Source organism: Primulina huaijiensis, unplaced genomic scaffold (assembly GCF_012295235.1).
Source record: "Primulina huaijiensis isolate GDHJ02 unplaced genomic scaffold, ASM1229523v2 scaffold37281, whole genome shotgun sequence".
Classification (NCBI taxonomy): Eukaryota; Viridiplantae; Streptophyta; class Magnoliopsida; order Lamiales; family Gesneriaceae; genus Primulina; species Primulina huaijiensis.
In genome coordinates this window covers 596,483-623,751 of record NW_027358705.1, presented here as the reverse complement: position 1 = coordinate 623,751, position 27,269 = coordinate 596,483, and the positions used below count along the sequence as shown (strand labels likewise).

The window sequence follows — 27,269 nt, the reverse complement described above, 5'->3', positions numbered from 1 at the left end:
CTTAAATTGTTAGTTATACTAAAGTCCCTTTTTTTTCAAAAATAAAAATAAAATATATTTATACACTTTATCATTTCTTCAAATTTATGAAGAGAAATGTAATATTAAACCATAATAATCAATTCTAATAAATTGTATACATGTAAATTATCAATACTAATGACTTGCTTTCTATGTTCCATTCTCGACTTCAAATTTAATTTCTATTGGAGTTTGAGAAGAAGTTTGTTGCAATCGAGACTCGAACACAGAACATTTTCCTACACTTTAGTTTCACCATTTATACATTTAAATTTTAATACACTCGACAAAGTACTTTTTTTTGTCAATAAATTTGTTATAATCATAAATCTCTTCAATTCCTCTTTTATTATAGAAGTAAAAGAATCCTTAATTATTGAGACGTTAATTTATTTAGTTAATTAAAATATCAAGACATTGTTTGTTACGTGGATGAGATAATGAATGATACATATATAATATAAGAAAAATTAACGGTAAAGATGCATATCACTAATTCATGGTATAAATTGAGCCAAACATTAGACAAATCAAAATCGAATAATCAATCAATGTCTTATCATCCGCACCAAACTTTGTTTAATTAGTGAAGCTGACAGCTGGTTAATCCAATTTTTTATCGAATAAATTTTAAGTTTAATTTATACTTTCAGAATGTGAACAAATAGATATTATATATATATATTTCATTGGCTGTAGCATATATAGACATACAGTCATAGAATCAATTTAATTTATTAAAATTGTTTTCATGGCAAAATAATAATAAGAAGAAAAGAAAAAATGAGAAAGGTGTGTTACGAGAAAGCTACGTACCCAAGGAAAGGAATTTAACCGAATTCATAACGCGATAATTTTTAAATATAACACAGAATTTTTGTAAGTTTTTTTTTTAAAGAAAAAAAATCAAATAAAGTATACTTTTTTCCATATCAATGATTATTAAAATATAATCATACAATTTTTTTTCCTCTCTATATATGTCCAATACTGTTTGATTCGCGTGAAATATTTGAAAGTTAGTTATTGTGTTTGATTCTATTTATTTTAGTTAGTTTTTAGATTAATCAAATTAAATCATCCAAAACCTTAAAGTAAAGTAAAAATAGACACACAAGGTTCCAATGGAGTTTAGTCTGAGGAACAAAAGGAGGAATCCGTCCGACGAGAGGCTTGCGTCTAATTAGCTAGTCGGTGAGACAACAACTTATCAAGACGATGATCAGTAACTGGTCCGAGAGGATGATCAGCCACACTGAGACTGAGACACGGCCCAGACTCCTACGGGAGGCACAACACGTCTAATATCAAACAAATTAATTAATAATTGTTGAAAAATTATTTAAAAATGTGAAAAATATTTGTGTTGAAAATGTGAATGTTGAAAATTAGGTAAAATTAGGTGTTGAATATTGAAAATTAGTGTGTGATGATGTAGGTAATGATGTATTTTTTTTTTGGATTATTTGTAAAAATTTTCTATAAATAGATCTCTCATTTGTGAAGAAAATCACAATTGAGTTGAGAGAAAAATATTATAAAGTGTGTAGTGTGATAATTTTGAGAGTTTGAGATTTTTACTTTTTACCGTAAATTTTTACTTTTTCACAACACGTTATCAGCACGAAGCTCTAAAAGTCCTCCATATTTTTCCAAGCTCCGAACAGAAGAAAAAGGTAACAAAAGTAATAATATTTATTTTACTGTTATTTATTTATTGTTTATATATGTAATATATAATATAATGTTATTGTTAGAAATAATAAAAATAATTTTTTCAAAAACTTGTTATAAATCCTGGGAGGATGTTAAGACGACATCCCACACTCCCGGTAAGGGATACGACAAGTATAAAAGCCTATAAGGTTTTTTAAACAAAATAACTTATGACACCTAATTATAATAATGTGATATGATATACATAATTATTTAAATATGACTAATATTATATACACCATATTATTACCATAAAATTATACAAATACATACATTTATTTTCTTATACACCAACGGTAATAAACGGTAACAAAACGGCTAGTTTTTGCTCTATAAATACAATCTCACAAATACATTCAATCACTCCAACTTTCTCTTCTTCTCTAAAAATTATTCTTCATCAAATTTTCGAAGAAAAAAAGAAGATGGCTTTCACGAGGTTATTTTTAATTATTTTGGTTATCATACTCACCAGTCTTGTATTTATCGGAGAATATCCTCCTCGTGTGTTTTCTTTATTTTTACGAATACTTGTACTTGTTGTTTATCCATTACTTTGTATTGCAATATTCATTAACTAATAAAATGCATCGTAATTTTTAGTACCACCATGGCAAACTTGGCAAAGCTCGAATTCATCGCTCTTGATATTACTGGGAAAAACTATATGCCATGGACTCTTGATGTAGAAATGCATCTTGAGTCATTGGGTCTAAGCGAGACCATTAAAGAAAATGGTATATCTTCATCACAAGAAAAAGCAAAAGCTATAATATTTTTACGACGACACCTTGATGAAGGTTTAAAATGTGAATATCTCATCGAAAAAGATCCCATGGCTCTGTGGAAAGGATTAAAAGAGAGATTTGAACATATAAGGGAAGTTATACTTCCGACCGCCCGTGATGAATGGAATATGTTAAGATTCCAAGACTTTAAAAAAGTCAGTGATTACAATTCAGCGATGTATAGAATAATCTCGCAGTTAAAATTTTGTGGACATGAGGTTACAGAATCGGAAATGCTTGAAAAAACATTTTCCACGTTTCACGCATCAAATATAACACTACAGCAACAATATAGAGTGCGTGGATTTGCGAGATATTCTGAACTCATCGCCTGTCTTCTTGTGGCGGAAAAGAACAACGAGCTATTAATGAGAAATCATCAGTCCCGACCCACTGGATCAACAGCATTTCCAGAAGTAAATGCTGTAAGCAAAAATGAATTTAAACCTGGAAACCAAAATCAAAGTTACAGACAAGATTTTGGTCGAGGACAAAATCGAGGTCGTGGTCGTGGTCGTGGACGTGGACGTGGACGTGGAAGTGGTCGTGGTCGTGGACGCGGCCGTGGTTTTGAAAATAATCGAGATAGTTATTTCTATAACTCATCTCAAAAGAACGTCCCAAACCACCCACCGAAAAGGCATCAAGAGAATATGAGTGTTAATGAGAATCACTCAAAAAGATTTGAAAGTTCTTGTTTCAGATGTGGTACTCCAGGACATTGGTCCCGTATTTGTCGAGCCCCTGAGCACCTTTGTAAACTTTATAAAGAATCAATAAAGGGGAAAGAAAAGGAGACCAACTTTACTGAACACAGTGAACCTTTGAGTGGTTCAACTCATTTTGATGCTGGAGATTTTCTGATTGATTTCTCAGATAATGATCAATTTGATGGTGGAATAAATATGTAAAATATTTTATTTTTTATGTATTCGTATGATAATGTTTTATAGTGTGTTATATTGTATTGTATTTTATTGTCAATAATTTTATTTCATTGCATATTTTTTTGAAGTTCAAATATGGAAAATGCTACGAACCAAGCTGAAGTTTGCATACCTGATAGTGGTACAACGCACACTATCCTCCGAGATAAAAGATATTTCTTGGAACTAAAACCAACAAAAACAACGGTGAATACAATATCAGGTCCTGTAGACTTGATTAAAGGATGTGGTAAAGCACAATTTTTGTTACCTAATGGTACAAAATTTTTGATCAATGATGCTTTATATTCACCACAATCGAAAAGAAATTTGTTGAGTTTTAATGATATATATTCCCATGGGTATGATACTCAAACAATGAATGAAGGGAATGAGAAATATATGTGTCTTACCACATATAAATCAGGAAAGAAATATGTGATTGAAAAACTACCAATGCTCCCTACTGGATTGCATTATACACATATACGTCCCATTGAATCAAACATGGTAATTGATAATTCTTCAATATTAACCAATTGGCATGATCGATTAGGACATCCTGGTTCAACAATGATGCGAAGAATTATAGAAAATACACATGGTCATCCATTGAAAGACCAGAAGATCTTTCAGAATAATAAGTTTCAATGTAAAGCATGTTCTCTTGGAAAACTTATTATAAGACCATCACCAGCCAAAATCCAAACTGAATCACCAATGTTTCTTGAACGTATTCAGGGTGATATTTGTGGACCAATCCATCCACCATGTGGACCATTCAGATACTTTATGGTATTGATTGATGCCTCCAGCAGATGGTCACATGTATGTTTATTGTCAACTCGAAATGTTGCATTTGCAAGATTACTTGCTCAAATAATAAAATTGAGGAATCAATTTCCCGATTATACAATCAAGAAAATTAGACTTGATAATGCTGGTGAATTTACTTCCCAGACTTTCAATGATTATTGTATGTCTATGGGAATCATTGTTGAGCATCCTGTTGCTCATGTACATACTCAAAATGGATTGGCTGAATCATTGATTAAACGTCTGCAAATGATTGCTAGACCAATGATTATGAAAACAAAGCTCCCTATTTCTATATGGGGACATGCAATTTTACATGCTGCTTCATTAATTCGCATCAGACCAAGTGCATATCATAAATACTCCCCATTGCAGCTTGCATTTGGTAAAGAACCAGACATTTCTCATCTGAGAATTTTTGGATGTATGGTGTATGTGCCTATTGCACCACCTCAACGAAAGAAAATGGGACCTCAAAGAAAGATTGGAATTTATATTGGTTATGATAGTCCATCGATCATTCGATATCTTGAACCACAGACAGGCGACGTGTTCACAGCACGTTTTGCTGATTGTCATTTTAATGAGGAAATCTTCCCAATGTTAGGGGGAGAACAGAAACATACCGAAAAAGAAATTACATGGTATGTATCATCATTGTTACATCTGGATCCAAGAACAAAACAATGTGAAAAAGATGTACAGCAAATTGTGCACTTGCAAAGAATAGCAAATCAAATACCAGATGCATTTGCAGACACAAAAGGGGTAACTAAATCATATATACATGCTGCAAATGCCCCTGCTCGAATTGAAATTCCGAAGAAACAAATTGAAGATAGTCATGATGTCATTAAACGCCTGAAGCGTGGAAGGCCAGTTGGTTCCAAGGATAAAAATCCTCGAAAAAGAAAATTCATAGAGAAACACAATGATCACAAAATAGAGAATGATGTTCCTGAAGAAACACATAATGATCACAAAATAGAGAATGATGTTCCTGAAGAAACACATGATGATGAAAATGTTTTGTCAGAACCACAAACTGACGAGAATCATGAAATCTCTATCAATTATATTAATACTGGAAAAATATGGAACCGAAAAGATATAGAAGAAATTGATGATATATTTTCTTATAATGTGGCAATCGACATCATAAATGATAATGAAGATCATGAACCAAAATCTTTTGGTGAATGTAAAAATCGGCAGGATTGGATAAAATGGAAAGATGCCATCCAGGTTGAATTGGATTCGCTAAATAAACGTAATGTTTTTGGACCTATAGTCCTTACACCTGAAGGTGTAAAACCTGTTGGATACAAATGGGTTTTTATTCGAAAGCGAAATGAGAAAAATGAAATAGTAAGATATAAAGCTCGACTTGTTGCACAAGGTTTTTCTCAAAGGCCTGGAATTGATTATGAAGAAACGTATTCTCCTGTGATGGATGCAATTACGTTTCGGTATTTGATTAGCTTGGCAGTATCTGAAAATTTAGAAATGCGTCTTATGGATGTTGTTACAGCCTACTTATATGGATCACTTGATAGTAATATATATATGAAAATCCCTGAAGGATTTAAGATGCCTGAAGCACAAAGTTCAAAACCCAGAGAATGTTATTCTGTGAAATTACTAAGATCATTATATGGGTTGAAGCAATCCGGCAGAATGTGGTATAATAGGCTAAGTGATCACTTGATGAAAAAGGGATATGTAAATAATTCAATATGCCCTTGTGTTTTCATTAAGAAAACAACATCCGGATGCGTAATTATTGCTGTATATGTTGATGATTTAAACATCATTGGAACAAATAAGGAAATTCAAGAAGTTGTGTCATACTTGAAAGAAGAATTTGAAATGAAGGATCTTGGAAAAACCAAGTATTGTCTGGGTTTACAAATTGAACAAAAAGAATGTGGAATATTTGTTCACCAGACAAATTATACAGAAAAGATCCTTAAACGTTTTAATATGGACAAATCAAATCCTTTAAGTACTCCAATGGTTGTTAGATCATTAAACATAGAAAAGGATCCATTCCGTCCATGTGAAGATGATGAAGATATTCTTGGTCCAGAAGTACCATATCTAAGTGCTATCGGTGCCCTTATGTATCTTACAAATTGTACAAGGCCTGATATATCTTTTGCCGTAAATTTATTGGCAAGATTTAGCACATATCCAACAAAGAGACATTGGAACGGAATTAAACATATATTCCGTTATCTACGAGGAACGACAGACTTGGGACTTTTGTATTCAAAAGATGCTAATCCAAGTATAATTGGTTATGCCGATGCTGGATACTTATCTGATCCACACAAAGCACGTTCTCAAACTGGATATGTATTTACTCGTGGAGGCACTGCAATTTCTTGGCGTTCACAGAAACAAACACTTGTAACAACTTCATCAAATCATGCCGAGATTATTGCACTACATGAAGCAAGCCGTGAATGTGTGTGGTTAAAATCAATGACTCAACATATCCAAATCTCATGCGGATTATCATTCGACGAGAAGCCTGTGATACTATATGAAGATAATGCTGCATGTGTTGCTCAAATGAAAGAAGGATACATAAAAAGCGACAGAACTAAACATATTCCTCCTAAGTTCTTCGCATTCACCAAGGAGCTTGAGAAGAATAAATGTATTGATGTTCGTCACATTCAATCAAGTGAAAACTCATCAGATCTCTTCACAAAGGCACTTCCTACGACAATATTCAGAAAGCACATATATAATATTGGGATGCGCAATCTACGAAATTTGTGAAGAATTGTTCGTGTCAACATGAGGGGGAGTTTACGTGACTGCACTCTTTTTCCCTTACTATGGTTTTTATCCCAATGGGTTTTTCCTAGTAAGGTTTTTAACGAGGCAGTATAAAAACACGTAATGTATACAATCATTATGATCATCATCACAAGGGAGAGTGTTGAAAAATTATTTAAAAATGTGAAAAATATTTGTGTTGAAAATGTGAATGTTGAATGTTGAAAATTAGGTAAAATTAGGTGTTGAATATTGAAAATTAGTGTGTGATGATGTAGGTAATGATGTATTTTATTTTTGGATTATTTGTAAAAATTTTCTATAAATAGATCTCTCATTTGTGAAGAAAATCACAATTGAGTTGAGTGAAAAATATTATAAAGTGTGTAGTGTGATAATTTTGAGAGTTTGAGATTTTTACTTTTTATCGTAAATTTTTACTTTTTCACAACAATAATTAATTTATTTCAGCGTAGCCTAATATTAATTCAAATCTCCAATCCTCACAAGGGACATATCTCAACGATGACCTCAGCCTGCTGACGTTTTTCAGCTAAGTTTTGAAATAAGCCCGTAAAAGTTGACATTAACAAAATATATAGTATTAATTCAAAAAAGAAATAATATATATAATATGCCTGGAAATTTCCTAAATTAAACTGTTAGTGGTAAACTAATAATATCATTATGACTTGATCAAAAGTAAAGCCGTGTCGCGAGGATAAATAATATTTTTAGAAATTAAGTTAATGTGTAGGAATAAATAATCGATGTAACAACATTAAACTAAGCCTTGCATTATATGTCCAACTTTCTTTCTTCTCCTGGAAGTTAATCAAACAGGTTATGAAGTTATTCGACGGGCATCTCATAATTTTTTCGTTCGTGGCATTGATCATAATATGTTATTTTTCGGTTTCGAATTATGGAAACTTTGTCTGGTTTTCGTATGATCGGATTTTCGTGTTCTGGGTTTTTAATATCATAATTTGTGCTGTATATGTCAAGTATGCCGGAAAAACTACTGATCTGGATGAGATCATGAGTTCTTTTGGCTTGGTTTACGAACGAGAGGACGAAGAAAACGATGGCGGCCATGGAATAAAAATAAATGAAAATGTAAGCAACATTACTACTGATGATCATGATGATGGAGATGTGCATTCTCATGTAAATTCAGATGGTTATGATACGGAAAATGATTGGAGTGGTGACGAAGACGAAAATTTGGAGGGAAGAAGTGAAGACTTCATAGCTAAGATGATAAGAGGGTGGAGGGAAGAATTATTGATGGACATGATCTACACACAAAATTAGGGTACATATATATTTGGTTTTCTGTTTGATGTTTGGTTTCTTACTTAGTTCATAAATATTACAAAATCCCCCCCTTTTTTTGTGGGTTTCTGAACAATTACATACGTTTTATTGTTGGTCAATGTACATACTTTTATTATAAACAAGAATTTATTATGTATATACATACATGCATACATAAGATGATGAGAACTTTGTAAAATATTTTACATGCGAATGTGACGGGTTTTTCTCTGTTGAGTGGACTTTGTGGAGCCATGGAACCTATATGTGGCCAAGCTTTTGGAGCCAAGAATTTCAGGCTACTGCACAGGACCCTTACCATGGCTACGTTGTTACTGCTATTTAAAGGATACCTAAGCGCACAAAACATCACCATTCCGATCATGTTAAGCTCGGCTTTCGCGGTGGCACTTCACTTCCCAATCAACATGCTACTTTCGCGAGAAAAAAAAGGCTCGAAGGGGTTTCCATGGCAGCGTGGATCACTGATCTTATAGTAGTGATTTTACTCGGTTTGTATGTTTTGATCACCGAGATGAAAGGAGCGGAGAAATAGAAAGGAGGAGGGTGGTGTGGGAGTTACGTGGGATTAATTGGTGATTGGATTAAGCTTCTCAAGCTATCTGGTCCATGTTGCCTCACAACTTGTTTCGAGTGGTGGTGCTACGAAATAATGGTATTGCTCACAGGCCGATTACCGAATGCGAAACAAGCTGTCGGAGTTCTAGCGATAGTGCTGAATTTCGATTACTTGCTTTACTTGGTTATGTTATCTCTAGCTACATGTTCGTCCATCAGTGTCTCCTACGAACTAGGTGTGAAAAACCCTAGGATCGCGTACCGTTCGGCTTATGTTTCTATACGTGTTGGCTTAGTTTTGGGCTTTCTCGGTGGGTCGATAATGGTGTCTGCAAGAGGCGTATCAGCGCATGGGGACCGTTGTATAGTGGTGATGTAGGGATTGTAAGTAACGTCAAGAGAATGATGCTTTGATGGCCATTGTGGAAGTGGTGGTGGCATCGCGCGGGGGACGGCTAGGCTGTGGCTCGGAATGTATGCTAATATTTGTGGGTTTTATTTAGTTTCATTGCCTTTGGGAGTGGTGTTAGGGTTTAGAATTCATCTTGGACTAGGGGGTTTGTTGATGGGATTCTTGTGTGGAATTGTCGTTTGTTTGGTTTTGGTTTTTGTGTTTGTTGCAAGGATTGATTGGGATGATGAGGCGGAAAAGGCACAAATGCTCACTACTTCTCAACGGCAAGATTGTGAAGATCATACTAAATCATGATTAAATAAAGTTTGTATTAAAACGATTAAGTGATTTTTGGCACGCGAAATTTGTAAAATAACTCCTATCAATTATTTTTTTTAAAAAAGGACCGTACTCTAATGTTGTGATTTTTCGTTTTATTAATAAAAAGGTCTCTTAATTAATAACTCGTGATCATTTCAAATTTCGCAGTATTTTAATATATTTGATTTCTGATAAAAATGTAAGAGTGTTGAGGAGAAAGGATATTTGAAGGAAGAAAATATAATGTATTTCAGATATCAAATAAAATAAAATAATATTATCATAAAATTTATAACAGCAAACAAAACAAAATTTACATAATTTTTTTTTATGTTTTTCCTAAATTGAACAGACCATTCAATTCAATATGAGTAGTGATAAACGTGAGTGATAATAATTTTGGACGAAACAAATAGAATGAAAATTGTAATGTAGTAATTCTGCCAATCAATTTTAATATCCTTGCATGGAAGCCGTATTATCAACTAATTAACTCAGATTGCCCAACAGAGTTACAAAACTTGGTAGGTAACTTTTAAGCATCGTTCCCGCAAGAATGTTGCTGCAACACTCAGAAAGATGGGCACGTGAAGCTTACCAACAATTTGTGATCACGATCAACAGATAAATTAACCAAGACCCGCCGTAGAATCCTTTTGTGGGGCATCTGCTTTTATACGTGAAGGTCTAACTATCCGGTCGATGAGACCATATTCAAGAGCTTCCTGGGCATTGAAGCGCTTCATTCGATCCAAGTCCTTGTAAATCTGTGTATCCATGTTACGGTTCAGAGTGCATTTTCTAACTATGATGTTGAAAATGATGATAAGGAGCTCAAGAACAGAGTTTATATAAATATATGTATGTATGTATACCTTATCAATGGGCTGGCCAGTTTTCTTAGCCAACTCCTTGAAAAGATAATCTCTTATGCGTAGAAGCTCATCTGCTTCATTACGAATATCATCGGCCTATAAAATTGTTTGACGCAAGTGACGACTTGCAAGAATTGACAAATATAAGACTTAAAGGACAAGATGAAATTAAATTTGCAAAACCTGTCCACGTGCAGAACCGGCTGGAGACTGTAATGCAATTCTTGAAAGAGGCATGGCATAGCGATAACCCTTGAAAACCAAAAATGCTAAACTAGATTATGACACAATGGTAATTATTCTCATTTCTGGGTTCCTTGTAATATAAAATTTCATAATTAATAGCTAAAGAGGATGTCACTGATCACTTCATCAAAGGAAAATAGCAAAAAAATTATCAAAGATTCTAAATTATTTAGAGTGTGAATGGACTTCTGTTTTTAAAAAAAGCACTTGAAAAACCAGAAGCTAAAAACTGCTGCTTCTAGGCATTAGCTCCAGTTCCTCTTCCAAAATTTTTAAAAAACTACTTTTTCACTACTCTATTCAAACATGAATGGCTTCAACATCAGGTTAAAAAAAATAATCAATTGTCATTTAAAAAAAAAAAACTCCAATTAATAATGCACTATTTAAGCCAAATACTTTATGTCCAAACTGAGGCTGTAGTTACTATGATGCTAAAGGTTTCACTCTGCCTGTTGTTTTATTAAAGAAAAGGACCACAAAACCAACAAAGCTTAGTAGAAGGCAATAATATCACCTCGATTTGACTGCTTAAAATGGAGATTACAAAAGCACAATAAAGAGCTATACAGCAATGCGAACACATGTTGGTTCGAGTTATAACGAGCTCGGTTTCTCTAAGGACAATCTCAAGTTCGAGATTTATGCGGTAGGCATTGGGAGAGCTTCCCCCACAATAGAGCCAACATGACTCAGTTTTGATTAGTTTGGGTCCACCGTTACTCATTAAACGAGAGTGTAGACCAACAAAAAGGGCTATGTAGCAATAATTATAGAGACTAGAGAGAATACCTTTTCTCCAGCAGCAAGAAGAAAGGTAGCCAGATTATATGCAAAGCCCACACAGTGAGTGCCAATGGGACTTTTCAAGCTTTGCATCGTATCATATATAGCCATGCTAGGAGTAAGCTGCAGACAGGAAGCAATTTTGCTGAAGTGAAAAAAGAGTACAGAAAGGGCGTGTCAACAAAACTGACACATAAGAGTATTTCAAATTAAAAGGAAAAAGAGAAGATAAATAAGTCATATGGAGTTTCAAGTAATGACTTACATCTCCTCCAGGCCCATTGATGTAAAAGAAAAGCTTCTTCGAATCGTCAACACTATCAAGGTATAACATCGTTGCAAGTATCTGGTTACTGAACTCTTCATCAATGTGTTGACCGATAAAAATAACATGTTCACGGTACTGCAATTTAAGAGGCCAGTAAATCCCACAGTAGTAATTTCTTGGAATGAATGAACTAGGTGACATTACACAGGAAGAAGCATCGTCTACATATTTATATAAAAAAAATACACACTTGGTAGCAAAAGACGGCAATATTCTATAGATTCAATAATTGAAAAGTAAATCGACTAGATTATCGGGCAAAGGCACAATAGCTTTGTAATGCCCGAGATTTTTATCATGTTAATCTGAAATGAGGAACTGATAAATTGGTGTGATTTTAGACGGATCATCTCGAGATATGAATTGACATGGCATGAGTATTGTTGAGTGCGTGACCAGAAGGTCTCACGCATATGCGCGAAGAGTGGGCGCGCATATGCGCGAAGAGTGTGGTTCCATGATGTGCCGAGACGAAGGTCTCGCGCATATGCGCGAGGTGTCGAGTAGCCAAAGCGTTTGTCCAGAGAAGTTGGCGCATATGCGCCGAGAGAGGGCGCACATATGCGCCAACAGCTGAAATTGTCAAGTGCCGAGACAGAGCGTCTCGCGCATATGCGCCGGTGATGGTCGCGCATATGCGCGAGACGTGTTGAACAAAGAATAAGCCACTTGCCCCTTACCATGCAAGATATATATATGAATTATACTTCATTCCTTCATTCCTCAGCAGCAATCACCGAGAGAAGCTTCAGAAATTCCATCAAGTTTCATGTTATGGTAGAAAATTGATTGTGCAAAATCCGACCACACGATTTTCAATCCGAGTGTAGATTCTTGTTCTTCTCATCATAAGCTTTCAAAGGATGTAAGTTTTATTGTTTTCTAGCATGGTTTGAAATTCAGATGTTGGGGGAATTATAGTTTGGTTGATAATATGTGTTCTTGAGTTTACGGTAAACGTATAATCGAAAACGGATTGAAGAAAGGATACCGTATGTTATTATTCCCATTTTCCAGCTTATATGGCCTGAGTTGTGCAGAATTTTGAGGTTGTGATATGCATATGATTGTTGTTATGAATTGGTGATATTGATTTTATGATGTTTGAGTTACCGGTATCGCAAGATTTCGCCGTTATGCCGTCGAAATGTACCGAGATTGAATATTGATCCGTATGTGTACTCCTTTGATTTAGATGTTGATATGTTACATTGTATATATGTCTTTTCAGATTGGTATTGACAGATTGGATATCGAGATTTCAAGACTTCGACTTGTTCAAACCGAGACTACGACAAGAAGGGTATAAAGCAATGTTGATTCAGGATTGCACAACTCGAATTAGAACCGATTTGAGTTTCCCAAAATCACATACTAGATTGTTTTTAATTTGATACGCTTATGCCTTGTCTATTGAATTATAGCAATGTACATGAGATAGGTAAGCCTTGGTAGAATTGCCAAGTACTAGATGTTCGGTGATATCGATGGGCGTAGGAGAAGATCAACTCCTATTGTAGATATTCGATATAGATAGGACCGAAGTCTAGGAATAGGACGTACCGCCAGCCCGATTGGGAGAGTAGGTGGGAGATTGTTACGTCTTATTCACACCGGGATCCCTAGACTTAGATATGAGTCGAGTCAAAGAGTTTTATCCGTATTCACTAATGTGTCATAAATACTGATTTATGTTTTATGATCTTGTGTTTATTTGCATGACATGCATGTATACATGTTTCATACTGGGATTTGTTCTCACCGGAGTTTCCGGCTGTTGTTGTGTCTGTATGTGTGCATGACAACAGGTGGGACAGGATCAGGGTCATGACGAGGATGACTGAGATTGGATAGCGTGGTGACTTCGGGCGTAGAAGAGGAACTAGTAGTTTTACATTTGATATGTAGTGTGTAATAAACACTAGTTTGTATAAACATGTAATGGAAGAAAACATGTACTTACTTTTGTTGAAATAAAATAGAGATATCACTTGTGTATGATTATATACAAATGTTTTAATGTTAAAAGCAAAATTTTGACCCACATTTTCTAGTAAAGATCCACTTAATCCCAAAGATGATTGAGTTAGAGCCCGGGTCCCCACAAGCTTAGTATTCCAAATACGTATAAAAGCAAAAATGATAGTGGAGACATAAATAACATACCATTCAAATTTTTGTGTATAGTTCATTCACAAAGTCATTTATCCATCTAATTTATGGGAGGAAAGCAGAGTTGAACGACTTACAAGAGCATTCCATGGATCAACCCACTGCCATGTTCCCTCGGCAACATTCCTATATGGCACTCTAGGTGTTCCAATGGGCATCATTGAGACGCGACCTCGAGTTGGTTTGCTGCCACTAGATCTTGAAATAGAAAAAAGAACAAATAATGCACCAAAATGTACCATATAAGAGATTACGACCTCCGTAAAAGTGAAAATTCAGGATGCATAGATTCTCTTAAAAGTCATGTACCATATCGTGTCTGTGTCAGATACTAGCTAGATACAAATATATCAGATATTTCCAAAAACTTAATAGAAGTATCCGTCAACATATGAAATGAGAATACCATATCCAACACGGCTGATAATCACATTATCGCATCTTAGCCACACTGAATGTTGTGAGAGCTATTTTATAATCTTTAAACAGGTTATAGATTATTTTAGAATCATATATAAAATGAGAAAACTCTTAATTTATATAATTATATATGTCTGTGCTACATATCTACCCTAATTTTTTTAAAAAATGACCGTATCCCCTAACTGTATCTGTGCAACATATGTTGACGAATTCAACAACTGAAACCATGAGCGGTCATTTATAATCATAACAAATGTTTGGCGAGCAACAATGAAAAATTAATCAACAGCTTAATACACAGGAAAACCAAGAATGACATTCTTCCCAATATTCCAGTCACACCGATGAAAGGAAAAAGAAGCCATCCGGTTCTAATAATTTAAACTAAAAACAAATAGATAAAGTAACAATTGTTAATCATAAAGGGGACTGATCAGAAAATATGCCCATGGAAGCATAACAAATAGAGTAGAACATAGTCTAATTCCCATACTTCATAATTGGAAATCAAAAACCCAAATTGCAAATAGCAGAGAATCTCACCTCAATGCAATGCTTTTGTAAACTTGGTTGTGAAATTCTACATTTAAATTGGGCTTTCCAATTCCGTAAGAATCTGTGAAAGAAATTTCAGAAGGGGGCAAAAGTACAAAGATTTTAACTATATATCAAGAAAATCAACCATGACTATCAACTAACAAAAAAAAAAAATCTTTATACGGACTTGGGGATTGAGCTCGTAATCCCACAAAACCTTTACTCGCACAGCTGCAAAAACAGAAATACCGAGGGAAAAAAGTCCATAAAAAACTAGAATAAATTCAAAATAATTAAGTAGAAAAGGGAAAAACACCTGAGAGAAGTCTGAGATATATCAGTTATGGATTGGAGACATGAAGAATGGAGGAGAGACATCGTTAGAGACTATCAGTCGGAAAATGGAGAAGGAAACGCTTCAGTACACAGAAAATTCATTATCATTTTCCTCCACGCACGCTTCTATCTGTTTAAGTTTATTTATTTTTTAATAAAACAAAATGAGCTCGATAATTATTATTTATTTGTAATTATTTTACTTTTCAATTTATTTTTAACATGTGACATAATAATCTAATTATTCATTAACATAGAATTATTGATCTAGTTTGATATTAATTTGAATCGTAAATACTATCAATAATCGATTTTAATCCTTTCCAATTAAAAATAGGGATTTTTTCATTCAATAAAATTATTAAATACATCCAAAATTCCACGGTAAATATTTAGGAAATTTTTACGTATTTATGTACTTTCATACGTGAATAGATTAAATAAATTAAACTTGATTACTTCTAGAATTTGGGAATTAATATACCATTTTAAACATCAATAATTTTATAAAAAAATTTAAGAACCCATTGTACTCATTTAGGACTTTATTTTTCCTTTTTGTGACAATTAATGGAGTAACTAATATCAATTAATCTATGATAAAGTATTTAAAATTTTCTTTCAATGATTATCTTCACGTCATGTAGTTGCAGTGTGGCTTTAGTTTTTACGAGGGAATCCAGAGCATTTGTATTAAGTGGGGTTGAGGCAGAGTTACACAGCGGATTTCGTTTGCTTTGAGGCCTTGAATTATATTTGCTTGCGGGAGAAACAAAGTCGGCTTCTCATTTCAGCTTTCTGGAAACTTAAAACGCTGGTCGTCCTTTAAGAGCCAACTTCTTTACAAGATTAACACATTACAAGTATCTTGGCTCAATTATTATGTCGAAGATTCCGCGACGAATCACAGGTCCTCACAGTTTGAGACAAATACCACTGGATCGATGAACTGAATCACAGGGAGCCTCAAATGTGTGCTATTTAGCAATTGAGGTCAGCATAAATTAAATCACGACATTATTATCTGAAACTGCCAAATTCCCAGTTTCACGCCAATTCAAAGAATATACTTGCACACACCACGTGAATTTCCACAGAACCTCAACAAATAATTTACAAAACACAGCTATCCGATGCCCAATTGATGAACCTAGTGAAAGCTTTGGCAAGATAAACCATGAACCCAACCTGTCGAAGCAGGCAACCGCATCAGAAGCAGCAACGACTGCTTCACCAGGCATAGGCAGCGAATATGATAACAACTATATCTGGATTATCTATTATTACAATTGGTAAGCGTGCATGGATAATATTGCACATTCAGCTTCACCTTAATTGGGTATCTAGATCTGAAGATCATCGAGAGACAATTCACTTGCAGTCAACAGCTTCAATTTCTGCACAAAACGACCAAACAAGGTTGACGTTGATTGTAAGAACTAGTCTAAACATAGACAGACAAGGAGGCCATTAACATAAGCAAGAAAGCAGAAAAGAGATTCTATTCTTGTGGTAAAGGACTGCTATATCGGATTTGACTTAAAATACACCACATTTGTGAAGTAAATACTTTTCAAAATATAAGATAAATGACTATTACATTGGAACCCACCTGAAACACTCAACCCATATATCTTGGGTCTTTAAGGCGTACAAAGATTAGCCTGAAATCTTTGGGTTAGGCAATAGGAACATTTGTTTAATTGTTAGAGCACAAACAAACGAACTGTTCTTGCCTACTGATGCTACAGACAGAGAGTAACATTAATTCATAGTGCCTTCAAGCATTAGCACCCCTTGCATAAATTATATACCCCGAAGACCAACTAGCTATGAACTTTTTCCTTGTTTTTCAGATGATGATATTCAATTTAACCAAGTAAAACTATTCTCGGCCAATGAAATTCATTTTAACCAATAGAAAACTAACCCCGTCCTTTGAATACTAAATAATTTTGGTATGTCTAATAACAGTTTTAGGGTCAATTTTTATCGCACCAGAACTGTTTGCACTTCAGCATGGTCAATAAATGGATGCAATGTAAAGGGTACTGGGGAAAAGAAACAAGTTTTGTACCGTGATAAATTGTGGAGGATCATCCAGACTAGAAGATCCCAGAACGATTTCTCGTTTCAGCTTTGTTGACAACTTGTGGCAAACCCGTAGCTGCAATGGAACAAGTTTAAGAAGAGATCACAGTGTGCCCCAGCAGAGAAACAGAGAGGAGAGAAGGCATCCCAAAATGAATACCTCAGATCGTGTAGCTCCACCAACAATAAACACAAAAAGTCGTTGACCCATCTTTGTGAAATCACTAGACGCATGCCTTAAAATCGAGTCGCTGCATGAAAAACAACTTTTTATTTTAAAAAAAGGCAATTGTGGAGGTAAATTTACTGTATGCATCAGATAGGAATACGAAGAATGATCAGAAACTACATAGTAATACAACGTTTTTGACTGAATACAAATGAACAATGCATAACTTTTTCGATTGACAGTAGTTCAGGGGAAAAATTGCAACGCAAACAACAAATCAAAAGCCATAGAATTACCTTGAATACCCATCATCAGAGTTTCGAGGACGAGCCCATGTTGCTGTCCGTCTTGATCTCATTGAATGAGGAGGTGGAAGTTGACCTGTCCTTACAGATGCTCCATGAACAGTTCCATGAAAACTTGGACTTGGATCATTCATACATGGATAATCTTTCTCTGGTAGTTCACCTTTACTAAGTTTTTCAATGAGTTCCTGCATGGCAACAAGCAACATTTAAGCAAGAAGTCCATTCCAAGTAAAATAGAAGGCATAATAACAACACAAACACAAATAACTCCAAATTTCACAATAACAACACAAACACAAATAACTCCAAATTTCACAATTGACTCTTATAGTGCCTGTTTAATCTCACTGAAGCATTCTTAGAATTATGACAACGAAATGATAATCCTTTGAACTTGCCCATCTGTTCTTAAAAGTATCACAACAAAATCAGTGTCTAACAGTTTCAGCCGCTTATCAATGATGACACTCAAAATCAGAGTCTAAAAGCATCACGATGGGATAAACTTCCTCTAACTAAACCCAACGAACAACAAAATATGTTGGTCTTTTCTTTTACAAATTTTCCATAAGAAACGTTAAAGAACCTCCAAAACATGCAAATTGAATTGTTATTTGAGGAGGAAATAATGCATTCTCTTGTATATTTCTCATTACTATGATTATTTCACCAGGTGATTTGTTTAACATTATAAAATTGTACACCCTAATAGGTATAGGTAAAAGCACATGATAATTCCACCCATCAGAGTCTCTTCCAAGCTGTAACCTTTGCCAGAACATTTGTTGGTTACCGATGCTTCTGGTTTATGTGCTTCAATTCCAACCCTCAATGACCCACAATGTGATGTTGAAGGGATTTAGTAATCACAGACTCTTCTTCTCTTACTCACCTGCATGAAGGAAGAATCATGCAATTTCTCCTGTCTAAGATTAATTTTCAATTTAATCGTCACAACGTACTGCATCGACTCTCTCCCATTTTGAGCACCAAACCCATTACCCAACAAAGACAATCAAAGAATGTTATTTTATGAGGTTACTAGAAACCAGAAAAATAAAAAAGAGAATAGACTACCTCTATTACAGGGTAAAAACGTGATAGTTGCCATGTCGATCCTTCACCAGGACGGTCTTTTCGAGCAGCATGCTTCTTCTGCAAAACCAACGAGAAAAGGTTAAAACCTATGCATTAGAAGCAGGGGTTATTCGAAAAACATGATCACTTTGTTTGACAACAGATCCGGTACCTTGTTAACGTCAAATTTAAGGGAAAATGGTACAATTGAGCTTTTTTTGGTGTCTGATGATGCCTCCAAAAATTTCATATTGTAAATCGCATTCATATCATCCATAGGTAGTCTTGCCAACTACATTACATACATCAAGATGTTAATTATGGTATGAACGATATACCACAAAACAAATCAGAATTATAAATGACACTGCAAAGACTTGAGTAGCCTGTTTGCGTGACCATTGTCCAGGATAAAAACCACAAAAATTAAAGCGTAGAGACAATTGTGTGAGCGTGCGAAAAGCAGTAAAACAGACATGGCAGACCTCCATATTAGAATTATTATGCCTAATTAATATCACATCTTTAAATAAGAAACTTCCAAAGAGTGGAACAGACGTCATTCTATTGGATATATAAACTGTTTTATGGATATCATGGGCTTAGAGTAGGTGTTGGGTTTATCAGAAGCTGATAGATTTGCGGTAAAATGAGTTCTAGTTGTTTCTTCATGACAGAATATTGGCACTTGTTGGAAAATTATGGCAGATGTCAGATAGGCGAAAATGCATAAGATAATAGTATGTCCGACTGCTCACAAAGATAAGCGTAAGCGGTTGCCACACTTTTTTTTAAAAGATAAATCGCATTTATTTATCAGTGACAGTAAGGAGGTGCCTCCCATATATACATAAAAAAGACATCAGCTATCAATCTATCGACGTGTCTACATCCGGTAGAAATCAGTAAAAGAAATGCATCATAAAGAGGTATTCCAAATTGTAAATGCAAATATAACGTCAAAACTCTTTCTTCAAGTTAAGCACTGCTGAGAGTTAAGATACAAAAAATGAAATACACCAAAATAAAAAAAAATATGCAAAATTAAGCTACATAATTGCAAAACTAATGATAAAAGTGGCACCAACCTCCATTAGTTTTGCAATTTTTCCATCCTCAAATTTCTCAGGATAAACAGCAGCATAAATCATCAATAATCGCAACTTATTTTCACGTGATACATCCTGATAATATCACACCACCAAATATGCTAAGAGTGTTTTCACAAACAAAAAATAAGATGTAGAAAAAGGAAAAAAACTAGCCTCTTTTACTCTAAGAAAATTAATAAGGTCTTTGGTACTAGCATCTCCAAAAACCAGGTCCTGCTCTAGTTGCCCAACTTCTTTAAGCCCCGATTCCCTGATAGTCTTGTTTAACTTTCCTGCAATCTGATGAAGAACAAATAATTAGGTAACAAAGAAAAGAAGCAATCCAAAAATACGATGTTGTCATTGGCTTGTTTAACACTGGTCTTTAATGAAATAATATGTGCTATTTGTTAAAGATAAAGCATCAACAGGGAAAAATACCACATGTCGTACGGAAGGTAACATTCGATATGTACATGTGGTATCATTCGATATATCAATTCATATTTTTGAAAGTGAACAGCATTTCATGCCACAAAAAGGTATATATCATTGTAAAACTGAGATATGAGCTAACAAAACCAAACTTCTTCCATTAATTCTTCAAAAAAGTAGCACCTATAGGACTTATCCTGAATGATGTAATCCTAATCAAGATCAATGAGACCACACATACCTTTTCATGCCTGCCATTGGGATAAAAAAAGTAGAAAATCTTATGCATGTTTTATATTATTAAATTTAATTTTATCATGCTATTTTTAAGGATTGAATTCAACTATATTTTAAGGCTGCAGGCTTAAATTTTCATATATGTATATCGTAGATAAATTAAGTTTTCACAAATTAGATATCTTCCATCTATTAAATTGTGGATCCACTCTTAAACTTGTTAAGAATTCTTATAAATTTGTAAATAAATTAAATTATCAAGATTCATACATCGACGCTCCATTATCTTTGTTCTATGAACCAGTGTCACCCAAAAAATCAATTAAAAAATTCATGGAATTTGATTTCCGATTATTACACAACAATTGAATTGGTTTCCGATTATTATACAACAATGAACTAGCTTCAATTTATGCTACAGTTTGTTTATTGATTGTTTGCATCACGAGGAAAGTATTTGGAGCATTTACACTGGATGTCTTCAACATATTCTTGGTGTTCACATCACTAATTATACCTGCCAATGCATGAGGCGCGAAATATGTTCACATGAATATGATCATATACACAAAATTAGCCTCATGGTAAGTTCATTGCAAGATACAACCAGTGGCGGAACCGGCCAGCAGCAGCCACATAACCAAACTCAGATCAAACTGTGACACTTTTGTAAGTGCCAACGACATTAGCTGAGATCAAGTATTGACATAGTAAGAAATTCTAGAGACTTACATCAACATGAAGGGAGAGCTTTTCAATTTGTTCACTATATTGAGGCAGAGCTTGAACCATCTTTTGTAAATCCCGAGTAGACAGATCACCATCCCTACACATAACACAGTGCATTAAATATTATAATAAAAGCTACCAAGCAACCAGTTACTAAATAGAAATACAGCAAACAGTAGCCAATATTCGATAATCTAAATCCCACAAGTTTAACACTGTACCCTACTGTCTACTTGGTGCACGTTTTAAACATCCTCCATAAAAACATAATGTTCAAGCATTTAATTGATTGTAAAAAAGTAATAATTTTTAATGGACCTCTCTTCCAACATGGAGATAAACATGCTTCCTACGACATCTCCAATGAAGATGCACGTTTCAGATGCTAGAAACCAAAATCTTTGAACCAACCTTGAACCATGGATTTGTGCTGCTTTATTTTTTGATACAAAGTTTGTCATCTTCTCATGCAATTGTTCACTTGCCTGATATAGTAAACAAGTGATAAAATAAGTTTACAATCCGCTCCTTTCAAAACCAGAAATTTCATACAAATGTAACATTTTTGCATATTCTACATACATCAGCTATATGAGAGTGACGGAGCTCAAGCCAAATGGGGTCATGATCCTCCAAAAGGACTTCTTTCTTCTCCGGAAGACCACCTGTTTTGCTCGGGACCTGAGAAGTATACTAGTGATTGCAGAGTTTACACTCACCCAAACAAACATATAAGAAACAATTCAATGACTTACCTGATGAACATATTTATTCCCTTCCATATTTAATAAATCATGGCACATCGCATCATATGTCCATTCATGTATAATTGGAGCAATCTTCATGCAAAATAGCATAACGTCACATATGCGCACGAGACTTGGATTCAGCGATTATTTGTAATTTCAGTCAACAAACCGACAGTTCAAACCTGGTCTATAGATCTATCTAAAATTATCAGCTCGCATGTCTCCGACTGGGGGAAATTAGGGAGGCTGGATTTATATTTCATGAGACAGTTCCAAACAGCAGCAGCCAGCTTTGTAGGAATTAGATCGCGAAAAGTGGTCATTGTATTAGGATCAAGTGATTTGGCAGCACGGTAGCGCACGGATGGAAACTCCTGTCAGGTGACAAAGTTATGCAGGTCTTGACACAAATTTGGATATGGCACATAATCTATAACCTACATACCCGCAATGATGCAAATACTGTAGCTATACGAGTAGCCATCACATTCAAACATGCATCACCTTTACGAGAACTTTCTTCATCCCCAAATAGATCCTCAAGAGCTCTATCATTGTCAGTGACAAAACCCTGTAGTTACAATAATATTTGTCACAAACCTCTCTATAGGTACAAGATTATTCCAATTTCACACCATACAACAGTTTTAAAAAATTGAGAGCTAGCAATTGTCAGGTGTCACCCCTGTATCTTGTCTTATTTTCATTCTTAAGTCATACAATTTTAAATTCGAAAATTCTACAGGGGATGTCTGTCACACATATAGAACCCATTATAGTTTCAGAATCCATTCTCCTCGAAAGAAAATTAACAGTTGGAGACGAAAGATTTCGAAAGGGGGATAGCATACCTGACTATCAATGGAAAAATATTCCAGATTCATCTGCAGATTTCTGATCCAAAATTAGAACAAAGACCAAATCTAACAGTATGAAAAAAAGAACGCACATCAAAAAGTTCAAGTGTGGTTATAACCTCTCTCAAGGCGCCAATACGAGATAAAACAGTTCCATCGTTCTTTATGTGACTAACCAACTCTCGAGATACAGGTGAGCTAAAGAAGACGAATGCCCTGATAGAAAACAAAAGCAGGTAGAAAAAGGAAAGAGACTACCAGTAAGCATTTTATAAAGATGAAGCAAAGGACTTCAAAAAATTGTTGAAAGACTGAAACAAACAATCAAATACTTGTCATACTTTCTATACAAGGGTGATCTTCCGGACATATCTGAAAGAAAGATAACAATGCTGCATAACAAGGAAAACACAGAGATGAGAGCATGCATGAAAGGGTGGCAGAAATGGGGGAGAAAAACCAGAAATTTTGTCATGCACAAATTAAAAATGAAGACATATTTAAGAAGCAAGATTGAGTAGATTAAACAAAAAGTATAAATGCCTTAAACTTGAGAGACAGACAGCTCTGACATCTGCAAAAACACATAAAACTCAGAAATTGAAAAACTGAAAAGATGACAGCAAACTGACAACCAAGGTCAACCGCACATCAGTTAAAGATCTCACAGCACAGGCTGTGACGCTGTGTGACACAAATGAGCATCACAAACCAGCGATAATTCGACCGGGACTTTTGCTTATGAAATGCAGAACTTATTCCCATATAATTGAGCTACATGAACAGTACTATAAAGGAACAAATGACTGTCATTATATGAAGTTAGTAAAAAATGATGCTAAGGTGAATTTTAAAAGAATAGTAGATGCCGAAGCATCACCAAAGTGTTATAACAACTCTGTCCTTTTTGAATTTCCCAATCCTTAACCTGATTCTTCAGCACCAATTAATAATAATTGTATACATTCTCTCTTGAACATGTTCATTGCCAGCTCCTTTTCTTGTTAAAACAAATTTGCTTACAGTAGTGAAAAAATCACTGGCGGAGGAAATGCCAAACTAATCCATAAACCAATTTATTCATCCATACAGAAAGATGATCTGTCTCAAAAGAAAAGCACAGCAATCACTTCAGATTCTTAGTCAAAATGATTACACCTATAAAATTGCGAAATAACAATATCCAAAACGTATTATATATCAATGAAATACATGTCGATTAAGACCCACTCAGACCTAGAAAGTTATGGGGGCAACAAAAAGATGTGAATTTATTGAACTATAAACAAGCAGTACAATTTAAAATAATTGGTTTGCTATTCAAAAGATGAGGAAATAAGAACCGTTACTTCTCTTTGGTTGGCTGAATGAAATATATGGCATCCATGGTTGGCAGTGGCTGTCTTCGCTTGTGTATGTCCTCCACCACTGCAAATATCACACAATTCATTGCCTACTCAAACTCAATAAAGTCATATTACAATAGAAAGGAAGAACCATGTGCCACGACTGGTTCATAATACAACCAATGAGGTAAATTTTGTTAAAGATGAATTGAGTAAGCCACTGCATTTTATACTCCAGAATCAATCAAGTGCCTGATTCTTATTCCAAAATCATTTAGCAAGGAATTTTCCAAATGGAGTCCAAATGCAAAACAGCAAAGAAGAATAATCAATTTAAAAATCATTAAGGTACAAGATTACCAATCCTACATTATCAAAGCAAGTCTTGTTTACCCTAGAAATTCCCAAGAACTGATATTCAATGGACAAACTTTGACATATTACAAGATTCAATGTATTTTGCTATTCAAGAAGGAACAAAAACTGTTGCTTGGTTGCTGACTGAGTGATGGCTAATTTTAAAAAAACAAGTGGGCAAACAAAGGTTACAAACCCCTGAAAATGATACACACTTTGATGCCCAAAATATGTTCTTAAGCAATTCACATGTAACAAACATGGCTCAAGAGTCAAGACCTGTTTAGAGTTCAAAGTTCCATCTAGTGACAATTGTAAAATTGTAAAAGCATACATCTTTTGCATAAAAAACACCATTTCCACAGCAGGCTAGAGCAGAATTAAAAGAAAAATACAAGGTTAGCTAATAATGATAAATATATGATTTCTCCAGAGACTGGCCTTTCTATATCTTACATGAAACTCCTTCCTCCGTGATATCCGCCATCTTGCATGCACACGACATTATTTTAACAGTTACCTTGTCCATGATAAGTACCTACAAATTATTAAAACTGGACGGTGAGGAAATCTTACCGTTCATAGTTGAACAAAAGCTATGTATGATCAAAATCTAGTAACATCCTCATGACAGTTCAAACAAGCACAAGAACTTATGTTAACCTGTCAAGGGTGATGGTTTACTTTCAATGTTTGTAGACTTTAACATATAATCAAATCAAAAGATTTTCTATCAAATTTACACTCGGAAGCGAGGCTGCAAAGCAAATAAGGTTGTTTATTGCTCAACCCATGATTGGAGTAAATTCCTTAGCTATCCATGCTAGATTACATGCTCCAATCACCAAAACTGGTTTTCATAACTGGCCAGCAGGCCAGGCACAAATTAATCTTGAACAAAAACCTTCAGTAATCTGATCAAATTGACTTCGTTTCAAGCCCCAAACTCCTGATGGATGGCATTCATGGTTGGTGTTTTTTTAGTAAGCCTTCATACATTGAGCTCGTCGAGAAATTTTACGAAAAAATATGCTGCCGAAAGAGACAAAAATATTGCTTAACAAACATAACATATATCTAATAGCCCTGATAAATGTTTGAATATAGGGGTATTTAGATTATATCACTCTGGTAAGCAGCAAACTTATATACAAGGATGTTCTGAATATATATCAGAGAATATCAACATAAACCCAAACAATGAAGACAAAACCAAAACACAAATTCTATCTACAATTGCTTCTACCTTCCAGCTTGACTTAGAGTCCCCTGTTTTGGCTGATCGAAGCATTTCATATAATAATCCTGAAAATCACACAAAACAATCAAAGTGACAAATAGCGTAGGCAATTCAACAAAATCAAATAAAACCAGAACGCCATGATTCAGTATAGCAATGCAATCACACAAATTACACCGAACAAACTGAGTTGCAGTATAGATGTGATTTCGGTTATTTCAAAAAGCGTTTGTAACTTTTAAATTTAAGATATTATTTTAAATTAAAAATTTTAGGCCTTTGAGTGAAGAAATGTCAACTCAAACGCTAAACAAGCACAAAATACATTTAAGTGTTCCACGACAACTCTTTCTTCGCTATGAGGGATTGCAAATTTCATTTTTTTCGAAAGGAATATCAGCATCGCAACATGGAGATCAAGTTCAACAAATAATAATTAACTTGAATTTCAAATTCAACATACATAATAACAGAAACAGAACTACATAACAAATCAGAAAACACCTGAAATAGTTCACTCAACATAAATAAATAACGACAACTCAATCACATAACCACGCAAACATAAAAATTAGTATAAAAAAAAAAACGTTGACACAAACACGTGAAGGACTAGAAAGGCGTAGAGATGTTAGAGATTGACTAACTTTCACGGCTAATTTGGCGGAAATTCTTGTACTCGCCGCCTTGCGACGACGAATCCGAATCAGACATCGACATGGCACGAAATTCGATGTTCTACAAGCTATGACTTCGTGTTTTCCTTAATTGATCGATCCCAAGTGTCGTTGATCGAAGGTCCTGAGCTCTTCTTGAAGGGTGGAGGAAAAATCTCAGGCGAAAAAGATATAGGAAATGGCTTGTTTGATATTTGAGTTTAGAATAATAAACGGAGTTCATATTCGGGCTTTACGTGTGTTTGACTGATCAAGCCCGAATATTTGACTTTCTAGGACTTTATTACGCTCTTAACTATTCCGGGTCGGGCGATTAACTTATTATTATTAAAAAAATTGAAATAAACATTATTATCTTTATTGTTTGGGTGCCACTGTTTATTCAGCTAAACATTATGGCATTATATAATTTAATTATAAAATATCATTTTGTTTATATATATATTTATATTATATATTTATATATAATAAATATTCATTTAAATATATTCTCTTGTATTTCTAATTTAATATTTACATTAATCGAAATCCG

The 27,269-nt window shown here is 34.5% G+C and overlaps 2 protein-coding genes and 1 pseudogene across 4 annotated transcripts; 1 reads left to right on the top strand and 2 right to left on the bottom strand.

Annotated features, from left to right (window-relative positions):
• Nucleotides 1–8,583: 8,583 nt before the first annotated feature.
• On the top strand, nt 8,584–9,751 carry LOC140968588 (protein DETOXIFICATION 56-like; annotated as a pseudogene).
• A 333-nt stretch (nt 9,752–10,084) lies between these two features.
• LOC140968600 (ATP-dependent Clp protease proteolytic subunit-related protein 2, chloroplastic-like) lies at nt 10,085–15,507 on the bottom strand. 2 transcript variants are annotated; one of them, XM_073429614.1, is made up of 9 exons: nt 15,355–15,507; nt 15,226–15,269; nt 15,045–15,117; nt 14,156–14,276; nt 11,844–11,981; nt 11,585–11,701; nt 10,730–10,798; nt 10,547–10,642; nt 10,085–10,438 (listed from the first exon to the last, which is right to left on the bottom strand). In XM_073429614.1, exons 1-9 carry the CDS (start codon nt 15,414–15,416, stop codon nt 10,301–10,303), a joined length of 858 nt encoding a protein of 285 aa, XP_073285715.1. In that variant the 5' UTR covers nt 15,417–15,507; the 3' UTR covers nt 10,085–10,300. The 2 variants fall into 2 exon arrangements, with proteins under 2 accessions (XP_073285715.1, XP_073285716.1); XM_073429615.1 differs by having other exon boundaries at nt 14,156–14,270.
• Nucleotides 15,508–16,374: 867 nt separating this feature from the next.
• Nucleotides 16,375–26,928, bottom strand: LOC140968487 (SNARE-interacting protein KEULE-like). 2 transcript variants are annotated; one of them, XM_073429464.1, is made up of 21 exons: nt 26,708–26,928; nt 26,067–26,125; nt 25,277–25,358; nt 24,467–24,545; nt 23,459–23,509; nt 23,237–23,333; nt 23,112–23,144; nt 22,706–22,831; nt 22,443–22,634; nt 22,267–22,350; nt 22,094–22,192; nt 21,923–21,996; nt 21,515–21,608; nt 20,285–20,410; nt 20,108–20,203; nt 19,192–19,311; nt 19,020–19,097; nt 17,931–18,127; nt 17,626–17,716; nt 17,452–17,541; nt 16,375–16,771 (listed from the first exon to the last, which is right to left on the bottom strand). In XM_073429464.1, the coding sequence occupies exons 1-21, from the start codon at nt 26,778–26,780 to the stop codon at nt 16,718–16,720; spliced, it is 1,995 nt and encodes a 664-aa protein (XP_073285565.1). In that variant the 5' UTR covers nt 26,781–26,928; the 3' UTR covers nt 16,375–16,717. The 2 variants fall into 2 exon arrangements, with proteins under 2 accessions (XP_073285565.1, XP_073285566.1); XM_073429465.1 differs by lacking the exons at nt 23,459–23,509; nt 24,467–24,545; nt 25,277–25,358; nt 26,067–26,125; nt 26,708–26,928 and having other exon boundaries at nt 23,112–23,154; nt 23,237–23,328.
• Nucleotides 26,929–27,269: the final 341 nt, after the last annotated feature.